Source organism: Euleptes europaea, chromosome 2 (genome assembly GCF_029931775.1).
Source record: "Euleptes europaea isolate rEulEur1 chromosome 2, rEulEur1.hap1, whole genome shotgun sequence".
Lineage (NCBI taxonomy): Eukaryota > Metazoa > Chordata > Lepidosauria > Squamata > Sphaerodactylidae > Euleptes > Euleptes europaea.
This window is the reverse complement of record NC_079313.1, coordinates 124,260,174-124,273,472: the sequence shown is the minus strand read 5'-3', so window position 1 is coordinate 124,273,472 and position 13,299 is coordinate 124,260,174. Positions and strand designations below refer to the sequence as shown.

Genomic DNA, 13,299 nt, shown 5'->3' with positions numbered 1-13,299 from the left:
AAGCCCTGCATGCTTGTTGCAGATCTAGGGCCAACGGCTGAAACCTGTCAATGCTTTCTGATGCCGGGGAGAAACCCTTGCAAAAACTTGGTTTTATGAGCACTGGTGAAACCCCTTACTGAAATAGCACACCCACAGGAAATCAGCGAATGTTGCAAGCCCTGCATGCAGTGTTTGAAACTTAGGGTTGGATATGGGCTTCTTTGCTGCCGAAATTTCTCTGTGTGAGGGGCCATGGCTCAGTAGTAGAGTGTCTGCTCGGCATGCAGAAGGTCCCAGGTTCAATCCCCGGCATTTCCAGTTAAAGGGAGTAGGCAAGGAGGTGATGGGAAAGACCTCTGCCTGAGACCCGGGAGAGCCGCTGCTGGTCTGAGTAGACAATACTTTGATGGACCAAGGGCCTGATTCAATATACGGCAGCTTCATGTGTTCATGTGTCTTCTGGCATATATGTTACTTGTGTTCTCGTGGAGCAGGTGGTGTGAGGCAGTGCATTTTAACAGCAACTTTGCAGTCGCAACAGTGATGCTTCCTTCTGTGATCGGAGAGACTGTAAAATGTATTCATTATTTTCACTTTTATCGGGTATGTTTGCCATTCGTTCATACACACATTTATGAACCTAGGAAACATACCCTGCCGTGTGGCTGATCGAACAAGGTCAAGTGGGGATTTCTCCACAATGCATCTGTGCTTTCCCAGGTTTAAAGCTTAGGGCAGGAAATGCACCAGGGATCAACTGATACAAGTTAAGCTAAACAAATACACACCGAGGCAGGAATTTCAGCTTTGGCTGAGTAATTAATTACTGCGCTATTTATGAAAGGCCTTGTAATTTAAACCCCCCCCCCCTTGTAATTTAAACCTTTCAGATTAAAAGGGAAAACTGACATGATGAAGCCACAGTTAAAATTATTGTGCAAGTGTTTCACATGCATCTATATCAGGTTCAGTTGCAGTTGCCACATGTGCTGGCCTATGTGTAGTATAAACGCACAAGTGATGGCTTCGATGCAGGTTGCTGGCATGCTAGCACTATATGCGAATGGGTCAGCTAGCACTATATGCAAATGGGTCAGCATATAATAGGTGCATTGGCACGTGATGGGGCACGCATGGAGTGTTTATACATGCACGTGCTTTATCTGTGGCTCAAGTCACATTTGCTTTGGCCCTAAGTCAGCATTGCTCCCTCAGTGGCTTTCAGGAAGCCATGTTCACAATTGGTGGTGGAAAGTGCAATCAAGTCTTGGCTAATCTATGGTGACCCCGTAGGGTTTTCAAGACAAGAGACATTCGGAGGTGGTTTGTCATTGCCTACATCTGCATAGCAACCCTGGTGTTCCTTGGAGGTCTCCCATCCAAATACTAACCAGGACCAACCCTGCTATCTTCTGAGATCTGATGAGATCAGGCAATGCTGGGGTATCCAGCACTGTCCCAGGGCACTGTCACAATTACCACCAACCAAAAGAGCCATGTGGCTACTGCTTGTTCCTGTATATCATCCCAAATGTGTGTGTGTAACGTGCCGTCAAGTCGCAGCCGACTTATGGTGACCCCTTATGGGGTTTTCATGGCAAGAGACTAACAGAGGTGGTTTGCCAGTGGCTTCCTCTGCATAGCTACCCTGGTATTCCTTGGTGGTCTCCCATCCAAATACTAACCACGGCTGACCCTGCTTAGCTTCCGAGATCTGACGAGATCAGACTGTACCATGCTGCCTTCCCTCCTACCATCCCAAATACACACAATGAAATAAGATCGAGCTATTAAGCATGTAACTATATCTCTATCGGCTGGAGACTGTAATAGCAGGAGATCTCCAGCTAGTATCTGGAGGTTGGCAACCCTACTGCTGAAGCTTCATTTTGAACCTGAGGAGAATTGAGGGGAGCAGGCCAAAAAGGCAGGAAGGAAGATGGAGGAGGAAGTGACCCTAGAGGAGAGTGAGGAACAGAAGAAAAGGGGGAAGATGGAGACTAGAGAGGAAAGAAAGCAGGGAAAGAAGAGAAGCTGGGGTGGGGAGGAAGGAAAGTGGTATAGCGTGGAATGGAGGATCAGCTGGAAGGGAGGGCTAAGTAGTTCCTACTTGTTTTTTATAATAACAATGAGGAAAGCTCTTGGGTTTCCAAAATAATTTTTTATGGGTGCAGGTAAAGGACTATAGACTCCCCCCCCCCCCCGCTTCCTAGTTTCCCCTTTTTGGTTTCTCCTTCCCTCCCTTCAAATTTGGCACACTAACAAATTGCTTTGGGGCTACATTTGGGCTGAGTCAGCGTTCTTGTTTTTGTTTTTACTAGGAAAAGTTGGGAGGAAACCGGTAAGGGCACTTTATTTTTAATAACAACAATAATAAAAAACACGCCTGCATCTTACATGGCACAGTTTAATCTTCAAAGACGTTGATTAATGAATTCTCCCAGCCCAGCCCATAAATTAGGTTTGCTGCTTTGGCGGATGAGAAAATTGGCCTAGGTAGGAAAAGGTGTTTCCTTGAGGTGCATGCAATGTAAGCAGCATAGCTAGGGTTGGAACTATATTATTATTATTATTATTATTATTATTATTATTATTATTATTATTATTATTATTATTATTATTATTATTATTACTACTACTACTACTACTACTACTACTATTACTATTATTACTATTATTACTATTATTACTATTATTACTATTATTATTATTTTAGCAATATGTCCTGGGCCAAGTTGCAGTTGTGGTTTGTAGGGGAGCTAATTGAACTATGATCTAAAGCCCAGCATGTTGTTTTCTTGCTCCCATTTGCATGGGTTGTGGTCATGCTAATAGTTGCCTCCGTTGGAATACGCTTTCAGTTTGCTTTTAATTGGTGTTCTGATGCCAGTACACAGTTACATCCGTATGTTTCATGTTAATTAGCCAGGGGTACCTATCAACCGTGGCTTTTAATTTATGAGGGTTAAAATCTGCATTCCCTCCATCTAAATCAGCAATTCTCAAACTTTTCAGGCCACCGGCCTCCTGGGTTCCACAAACTCAACCCCAGCGCCCCCTACCCTACCCTCTAAAAAGCATTATTCAAAATAAGGGTTTGCATGTCACACTAAAGAAGATAAGAACAATAAAATTTTAAAACAGTAACAGTTAATTCACATTTATTCAAAATCAAATTAAAACTTTTTAGTTGTAATTTATTCAACAAAACTGATGGACTTGATCCGGTGGTACCAGCTCTTCAAAGTCTGGAAAAAAATTCTGATACTTTTCACCAAATTTGCCAGCATGGTGCCATAGATTGATCTATTGTAAATTAGTGAACAGTGCAGTTGAAGGGGCCCACCTCTGCCACCCCCTTCTGCCCCCTTGCCTCTTAGTGCCCCCCAAGTTAATCCCACCGCCCCCCAGGGGTTGGTACTGCCCACTTTGGGAACCACTGATCTAAATGATTGTGATCAATTCCATATTTGCAAGGATTTAACCCTGCTAATTGCTCGTAGAAGAGCACGGTGAAACACTTTAAGTGGTGTTCAGCCTGCACAAACGCTAAGGCCATTATCCAGTGCCAACTTGGATGCAGTGGGATTCCCATAAATCCTAAGGATCTTTCCATTCCCTCCCCCAGGTGTTAGGGGAGGAAGAGTAAAAGGCCATTGTGGAGAACATGAGATCTGTGTACATCCCACCATGTTCCAGGTCTACTTCTCAGCTCTGTTCTCCAAGGGGGGAAATGGGGCTTTATTGAGTCTAGAGCAGGGGTGTTGAACTCAATTGTTACGATGGCCGGATATGACATAAATGTCACTTGGCCTGGCATCTCCAGTTAAAGGGACTAGGCAAGTAGGTGATGTGAAAGACCTGAGACCCTGGAGAGCCGCTGCCGGTCTGAGTAGACAATACTTCATGTATTCATGGTACTGGACTCGTATCTAGCTGTCCCTATATAAGTCTCAAAGACGTTGGCTTGCCTAAGGCCACCAAATCAACCACGGCATGAGCAAGATTTCAACTGTGGATTTGGTTCATAGTTCAGTGTCTTCAGTGCTACTCTACACCAAGCTCGCAAATCCTGATTCTGTCAGGCTTGGCAGAGTACACTGTAGGATCCACTAAATACCAGTGGGAAAACTGAGATGCTCAGCATATCCTGGATTTCCAAAAAAGCTTGGATGCCTTTAGCACATTGTAATGTAGTCTGCCTGGTGACTGACATTTAGGGCTCTCTTGGCACTCATTTTTGGGAAATACTGACTGAGTTTAGGCAATCCCTGTCCAAAAAAGTGGTTATAAAGTGATTGAATTACTGATGAGGCATTAGTAAGGCACGCCTGTGTGGCGGACAGGAGTGATGCAAGGAAACTAGTGGTAAGCGCAAAAAACTGCAACGTTCTTACTATTATAAAGGTCCAGCAACCAGCTACATCACCTCCGTGACTCACACCTGAGTGTCCGTTGTTCCCAGTCCCCTTCCCCAGTACTCAAGTCACCAATAATTGGTGGTAATCTCTAAGTACACATTGCACATCTTATAGTGCAATCCAAAGGAGAGTTACTCTCATCTAAGCCCATTCATTTCAATGGGCTTAGACTGAAGAAACTCTGCATAGGATTTCGATGTTAGTAATGCTTTTGATTTGTCTGAAAAACAGGTCCTTGGCTGCCGTTTTCCATCCTTTCTGATGGGGGATATTGATGCAGAGAAACGTTTTAGTACATTGGAATTCCATTGAATGTTAGATGAAAGTTAGATGAACGTTAGGGGAGGGGCTGTGGCTCAGTTTGTAGAGCATCTGCTTTGCATGCAGAAGGTCCCAGGTTCAATCCCCGGCATCTCCAGTTAAAGGGACTAGGCAAGTAGGTCATGTGAAAGACCTATACTTGAGACCTCGGAAAGCCACTGCTGGTCTGAGTAGACAATACTGACTTTGATGGACCAAGGGTCTGATTCAGTATAAGGCAGCTTCAGGTATTTATGTGACTCTTCCAACACTAGATTCACCTGCTAAATGTGCTATAGGGTGCACCCATACCAATATGCTTGTTCCTTAATGTATCCATTCATTGAAGACACCATCCATCCTACTCTGGAGAATTCATGGGTTATCCAAATACCATCCTTGCATGCAATACCAATCAGCTTCTCCCATTTTAACACAATGAGAAGTGTTCACCTGCAGATATACCACTTTGCTAGTATATGAAACCAGCCCGGAGCCCATGAGGCTGGGGAAGAACAGTTTGGGAACCTCACCCTCAAACTCTCCCTCCAGAGCTTCGCACTCCTTTTTTCCCCCTTTTCATTTGGGCTGAATCCATACACTGTTGGGTATTTCATAATCATTTACCTCCTGGATTTTCTTGTCTGCACAGGAAAATCTAGGTGAATTATTTTGATAGTTCAGTATCCAGTGATGCGTGGCTGCTATTTGACCTCAGCTGTTTTCAACATTCCATCCCTTCTGGATCATTTTCAGTCCTTAGCAGGCTGTTCTTAAGGGTCCCCCCCCCCCACACACACACACTTTTGGTTAACCTACAACATTTGGGTTTTTGAGCAGCATGCCTAGAGAGTCCCTCAAGTCTGTAGAGAGTCCCTATTTTATCTATGTCTGGCCAGGTTTGCTGCATTTATTATCTGCATAGGGGCCAGTCAGTTAACTATTAAATTTAGCAATGCTCGTTCTGGTGTAGGATGTTTTCTGGAGAAATTGAAAAGCATCGGTGCCAATTGGTTGTTCTCTTTTGCAGTGGAGCACGACCGGGAGTTCTTTCACCAACGCAGCCATCATCGGGAGTTCCGCTTTGACCTCTCCAGGATTCCTGAGGGTGAAGCAGTAACAGCTGCTGAGTTTCGGATTTACAAGGACTACATCAGGGAACGCTTTGATAACGAAACATTCCAGATTAGTGTCTACCAGGTTCTCCAAGAACACCCAGGAAGGTGAGTGCCTGAAGGGGCTGGGGAAACACTCAACATGAACCAGTGATGAATAATACTTAATTTAAACTAATGAGCATCTGCCACAATTTGATTTTGGGGGGCTGTTTCCCACGCATGCATATATAGCTCTCAGTAGTCGCTTGGGAGTCCATTCTGAATGTGTGAACTGACGCCATCTAAATGTTGAGATTGAGGTGTCATAGAATCATAGAGAATCATAGGGTCATCTAGTCCAACCCCCTGCACAATGCAGGAAATTCACAACTACCTCCCCTTCACACCCTCAGTGATCCCTACTCCACACCCAGAAGATGGCCAAGATGCCCTCCTTCTCATCATCTGCTTAAGGTCATAGAATCAGCATTGCTGACAGATGGCCATCTAACCTCTTCTTAGAAACCTCCAGGGAAGGAGAGCTTACCACCTCCTGAGGAAGCCTGTTCCACTGAGGAACCACTCTAACTGTTAGAAAATTCTTCCTAATGTCTAGACGGAAACTCTTTTGATTTAATTTCAACCCGTTGGTTCTGGTCCAACCTTCTGGGGCAACAGAAAACAACTCGGCACCCTCCTCTATATGACAGCCCTTCTTAAAGATGTTATGAGAAGGTAGGATGTGAACTAATATGAAAGCTCTGCTTGCCCTTCTTAATCTGTGACCGCCTGTTCACACATGCAAGTGATCACTTAGTGTGTGGGTGTTAAGTGATAAGCATGCATGTGTGAACTCAGTCTTGAGCTAAGAGTCATGGGTCAGCACCGTGGCTCTTTACAGAGGAAATACAGTTTGCTTCCTGGGTGAGATGCAAATTTATTAGCAATCCAGCATCTGAATGAAATCTTATTATTACACACTGGGGTGGATCCAGTTTTCCTCTGAGTAGCCTTCCTCCAGCCTAAGGAATCTCCCTCCAACTTAAGCAGCTGTTCCTCCAGCAGAAGATCCACTTAAATTGGAAGAAGGCTCCTTAGATTGGAGGAAGGCTTCCAATGTTAGCCAAAAGGAAAGATGGGATATAAATATTTTCATAAATAAACTTTTGCTAATGGAGTGGTAGGATAGGGCTTATGAGCTCCATGGCGCAGAGTGGTAAGCTGCAGTACTGCAGTCAAAAGCTCTGCTCATGATCTGAGTTTGATCCCGATGGGAGTCCATTTCAGGTAGCTGGCTCAAGGTTGACTCAGCCTTCCATCCATCCGAGGTCGGTAAAATGAGTACCCAGCTTGCTGGGGGTAAAGTGTAGTTGACTGGGGAAGGCACTGGCAAACCACCCTGTAAACGTAGTCTGCCTAGTAAACGTTGGGATGTGATGTCACCCCATGGGTCAGGAATGACCCGTGCTTGCCCAGGGGACTACCTTTACCTTTAGGATAGGGCTAGGACACACCCGTGGTTTCTAAAAAATTATTTCTTTCAAGAAAAAACGGGAAAAAGAAGGGAAAAACTCAAAACCCAGCAATTTAAAAAAAGGAGGGAAAGTACATATACAATATAAACAAAAAGTGGAGGCAGATCTACACTTAAGTTTCCACGTAAAGATTGCAAATATCTAAATATAAACGTATACACAATTGTTGTGTATATGACATGCGTTCAAATATTGATATAGTTGCAAGGTCCTCAATCCATTGATTTACAGGAGGTGGGCATTTATCTTTCCAGTGTCGTAGTACAAGTTTTTTAGCTGTAGTAAGGGCACGGAGGATCTGTTTTCATTGACACCAGTTAGCCTCCAAGAAATGGGCAGATTAAATAAGCATTTAACAAGTATCCTCAAAATCAATTCGAAATTGATGTGAGTAATAATTCCCTCCCAGGAAAACTGAATGACTGGACACTTCTAAAGCATATGTTTAAGGGATGTGTCCTATGAGTTACAATGCCACGAATTAGACACTTTGTCTTTTACCAAAGACTCACTGTGGTGTCCACCATATCCTAAATATAACTTTTTTTTTGCTGAATAAGTCCCAGCTTAAGATGCACACAGAGATCAGGTATAAACTTTAAGGCCAGTTAATCTAGCGCCTTATTCCATTCATTCCTGAGACTCTGCATATCCTATTTATTAATCAACATCAAATATTTATTAAAAAAACATTGTAGGTTTTGTTTTCTGCATCAATTCAATTTGCATTTACAGGAGCAAAGGGGACTCTGAGACACAATGCCACGGGGCCATATTTAGATACCAACAGAGGTTGCAGTTGTAAGTACTGCCATTCAACAGAAGATGACAAGTCATATCTAGACCTCAGCTGAGAAAATTTCAAAAACTCATTGTCATCGTCTATCAATTGTTCCAAAGTAAAAAAAAACAAAAACCCCTATTGCTCCAAGCCTTCCATATAAAACCTATTTCTTCCCAATCTTTAGGCCTGGATTTGCCCATCATGTTAATTTAGCATGTGAAAATTGATCAAATTGATCTTGTCTTAACATTATGTAACATTGTTCTCTAGCTGTAGGAATTGCAGGAGGAATGGGATCCACTCTAGCATAAGTAGATCCTAATGCATTCCAGTTAGAGGGTCACCAGATAAGAGGCCTCCAAAAGAACCCAAGATGGGTAGTCCAACTGTGAGTAGTAATCCCAACAATTAGTGCAAGTTAACAAGTCTGCTGGGTGATACAAACTAAGATCAGGGAAACTTTATTTTAATGATACTGTTCATATGGCCAGTTTGGCCCTGAAAAATGTCACACTGAGATCAAAATAAAGAGGGAAAAAAAGAACTATCTAAATAGCCCATAAGAAAATTAATATTTTTTAATCTTGATTGACTGGGGGAGTGGAATTTGGCAACTGCCAATGTAGTATTAAAATCCACCCCTGCTAAAAGAACCCTCAAATTTTCCAGTTTACAGACAGATTCCCAGATAAAAGGCTTTATCCATCTGTCTCTAGCCTCGTTGAGCAAGTTGCAACTAAACAAGGAAAGCTGAAGAGTGTCTATTTGGCCAGAACCACATTGACATACTCTCTCACAATATGGTACCCTATTTAAACGACCCATTAACTCCCCTGATGGGATGGCATTCAGTCTAGCCAACATAAATAATTGTCTGTATCGCAGGATTGTCAGAAAATCAAAATTCATTCGGAGGGATTGAGATCAGGAAAACCAAATCCTCCTTCATTGGATGGGAGTTGTGTTCTCTTTTTAAAAAATCCAAGGCAGTAAACATTCTGAAATACAGTATTAATTTTGTGAAAGGAAAAAGAATTGCACATATAAATAACCCAAGGTATAATAGTCATTTTGAGTGTATTTATTTTGCCCCATAAAGACAAGTTTAAGGTTGGTTCTTGTAGGTTATTCAGGCTGTGTAACTGTGGTCTTGGTATTTTCTTTCCTGACGTTTCGCCAGCAGCTGTGGCCGGCATCTTCAGAGGAGTAACACTGAAGGACAGTGTCTCTCAGTGTCAAGTGTGTAGGAAGAGTAATATATAGTCAGAAAGGGGTTGGGTTTTGAGCTGAATCATTGTCCTGAAGATGCCGGCCACAGCTGCTGGCGAAACGTCAGGAAAGAAAATACCAAGACCACGGTTACACAGCCCGAATAACCTACAAGAACCAATGAACTCTGACCGTGAAAGCCTTCGACAATATTTTTAAGTTTAAGGTTGCCCACCTATCCAAATCCAAAGATATATCAGCAATTAGCTTGTTAAAATTTAGCATTATCACATGTGTAATATCTCTAGGAATCAATATTCCAAGACAACTAATGACACCTGGGCCCCATGTCCATAAGCAAATACACTCTGTGATATATTGTCTCCCAGTGGCATCAATTCAGATTTTGTCCAGTTAATCAAATATCCAGACAAATCTCCAAAGGTATTAATCGTATTCAATAATGCAGAAATGGAAGACTGAGGTTCCAAAATAAACAATCAGACAATCTGCATAAAGGATATTTTTAAATTCCAAAGAGTTATGTACAAAGCCATGAATATTCCATGAATATTGGCACAAGTCAGAGGTTCCAGACATGCATCCTATTGTTTGAGAGATTAGGGATTGCATGTTCTAAATGCCTACTCTGTTGCCATTCAGTAGCTGTGTGAGTGTGTGTGTCCTCCAGCTTTTGAGCAAAGTGAAAATGAGGTATAGGAGAATATAGCACTAATTCATAACTTCACACCATCTAAGGCCTGCTGGGACCCGAAAGTCCACTGATTTCCATCTCCCTGTCTCGAAGGAGGTTCCTCTACATACTGGCCCACTCCTCTCCCCAGTTCCCATGGATAGCCACCACAATCTAGATCACACACCGTGAACAGGAACAAACATCAAATTTTCTGCAGGTCAGCCGCTACAGATCCTGGGACAAAATAAACCGAGCCACTCCCTGAGGAAAAAAGCAAAACCCTCCCCCTAGTTGAAATCTGTGCTGATTCATGGAGGGCCTGGATACAAATGGACGAGTACAATTGCTCTCCCTGCTCCAAGCTTAAGAGGGAATTTCTTACATCCTGCAGCCTTAAAAAGGGTTCATCCTAATTAGATGAGAAAGCCTGGGAAAGACGCCACCTGTTTTGCTTCTGAATCCTCTCTACCACCATAATTTAGGGGAAAGGAATCTTTACCCAAAGATGCCATAGTCTCATCATTTTCCTGCCTTACTTCCTGGTTCAACCTGGATTCCAGGAAAGCCCATAGAGACCCAGCGTGGAGCAGAGGTTAAGAGTAGCAGACTCTAATCTGGAGAACCGGGTTTGTTTCCCCACTCCTCCACATGAAGCCTGCTGGTAACCTCGGGCCAGTCACAATTCTTCCAAAATTCAGCCTCACCTACCACACAGAGTGCCTGTTGTGGGGAAAGGAAGGGAATATGATTGTAAGCTGCTTTGAGACTTTTTAAGAAGAGTGGAGTATAAAAACCTCTTCTGCTTCTGCTTCTGCTGCTTCTTCTGCTTCTTTTCTGTAAGAAATACGCTGCTGCTGCTACTGTGAAGGTCATCTGCCCCTTGCTGACCTAGGCTCAGATGACAGGGAGAAAATCTGAGTTGAAACAGATTGCCCCACAAATGGGTAACATGCTTATGTTCCTTTTAAAAAAAAGAACTTTAGACTACATCTGCAACTGAAGATGCGCACAGCTCACTAAACACAATATTTGTGTAGTCTTGCTGCCAATAGTTGACAGCCCATTCTGGCCAAACAACACAACAACAATTTGAGAGACCTTCATATTGTGCGGTGGCCATATTCTCTGTCTTAGCTTTTGTGTAACTATGTGAAACTTTTATTTAGAAGTCTGTTTTCTTCTATAAAGCTCTAGTGAGAATGGGGTCTGTTGGTTTTCCACTCACTAACCTATTCATTGTGTATGTGTGAGAGAAGCAATATTCACAGACTCCACTGAGATGACACAGTGGTGGTGTTTGGGTCAAAGCATTCCATTGTTTTCTTTCAAGGTGGTAGAAGAAGAGTTGGTTTTTATATGCTGACTTTCTCTACCATTTAAAGAACAATCAAACTGGCTTACAATTGTCAGTCTCAGGCGTCTGCCCCTAGCATCCCTCAAGCAAACTCATCCAGACAGGTAGATCTGAAGCAGTAATAGTTTATTAGGAACTAAAAGGCAAATAAAAGAACTGACTGAAAAAAGGTCTGCTACCACCCATAGTACAGTTTTCCCCCGACTGGGAGGGAGATCCATGATGAAATCCATGGCTATAACTTCCCAAGGGGCCGAAGGTGTCTCCAGAGGCTTTAAAAGTCCGGGTGGTTTTCCCATCACCCGTTTGGCAGAAGCACAAGTGGGACAGCTGCGAATAAAAGAATCCAAGTCCAACCTCATTCCCGGCCACCAAAATTGTCGGCGCAAAAGGTGCAAGGTCTTAACAAACCCAAAATGTCCCGCTACCTTCGAACCATGGCCCCGACCCATCACCTCTCTCCGGAGAGTCGCAGGGACGCATTATTTGTTTTCCCGAAACCAGTATCTGTCCCTTTGAACCATTTTGTCAGGCAGACTGTTCGTGGCTTCTTCTGCCTGACATGCCTGAATTAACGCAGTTCTGAAAGAGTCTGGTAGCCCCTCCAAGGGACATGTTTTCCCCGCTTGTGAACGGGTGAGAACCGCCAGTCCGGACAAAGCCCCCCGCTGCTCCGGAGTAAACAGCGAGTCCGTGGGGCGGTCCACTTTACTCTGATACTGGGGGAGGTGGGAGAGCGCATCTGCCAGGTGGTTCTGCTTGCTGGGGATATGCTTTAAGACAAAACGAAACTTAGAAAAAAACTCAGCCCAGCGCACTTGCTTGGCAGTGAGTTTGTGAGTACCTTTCAGAATCTCCAGGTTTTTATGGTCTGTCCACACTTCAAACAGAACGTTGGCCCCCTCTAGGAAATGCCTCCACACTGTGAGAGCGCATTTTATTGCGGCAGCCTCCTTTTCCCAAATGGGCCAGTTCAGTTCCGACTGCAAAAACCTTTTGGAGAAATATGCACACGGTTGGAGGCGCCCCGCTTCCCCCCACCTGCAGCAGAGTCCCCCCCATGGCTACATCGGAGGCATCCACCTGAACAATGAAGGGTTTCTCACAGTCGGGGTGTTTGAGAACAGGCTCTGAAGTGAAGAGCTTTTTCAGCATGTCAAAAGCCCTCTGACGCTCTGGTGACCAATCCAACCGAGATGAGGGTTGATTGGCAGAACTTCCCTTCCCCTTGGTCTTTAGCAATTCTGTGATAGGCAAGGCAACCTGAGCAAAGTTTTTGAGAAATCCCTGTAAAAATTTGCAAATCCTAAAAACTGTTGCAATTGTTTGCGGGTGGTAGGCGGCTCCCACTCAAGTACCTCCCGTACCCTCTCTGGATCCATGGCAAGTCCCTTATGTGAAATCACGTACCCTAAAAAGCTCAATTTGTCCTGGTGAAATTCACATTTTGACAACTTGGCAAACAACTGATTGTCTCGGAGGCGCCTCAGTACCTCTTTGACCAACTCCACATGTTCTTCATACGTTTTCGAATAAATCAAAATATCATCCAAATAAACAATCACTCCTTTAAACAGTAGGTCATGTAGAACCTCATTAATCATTTGCATGAAAACACTGGGGGCCCCCAAAAATCCGAAGGGCATTACCAGATATTCAAACATTCCAAAGCAACTAGAAAAAGCCGTCTTCCACTCGTCCCCTTTTCGAATTCGAACTCGATAATAAGCCTTGACCAAGTCCAGCTTAGTAAAGATGTGACCCTCCTTTAATTGGCTGAGTAGATCTGGAATCAATGGAAGGGGGTAGGCATTAGTCTGGGTGACTGCATTTAGTCAAGAAAGTCAATACACAACCGAAGATCGCCCGTCTTTTTGCGCACAAAAAAGGAGGGAGCCGAGCAAGGTGCTTACTAACGGG

The 13,299-nt window shown here is 43.7% G+C and overlaps 1 protein-coding gene across 1 annotated transcript in view; it reads left to right on the top strand.

Moving 5' to 3' along the window:
• The window catches only part of BMP7 (bone morphogenetic protein 7), a 98,165-nt gene that overhangs the window by 58,057 nt on the left and 26,809 nt on the right, over window positions 1-13,299 (top strand). The window contains exon 2 of the mRNA XM_056844137.1: window positions 5,734-5,926. Coding sequence (XP_056700115.1) covers window positions 5,734-5,926 — 193 coding nt within the window. The remainder of the gene's footprint in view (window positions 1-5,733; window positions 5,927-13,299) is intronic.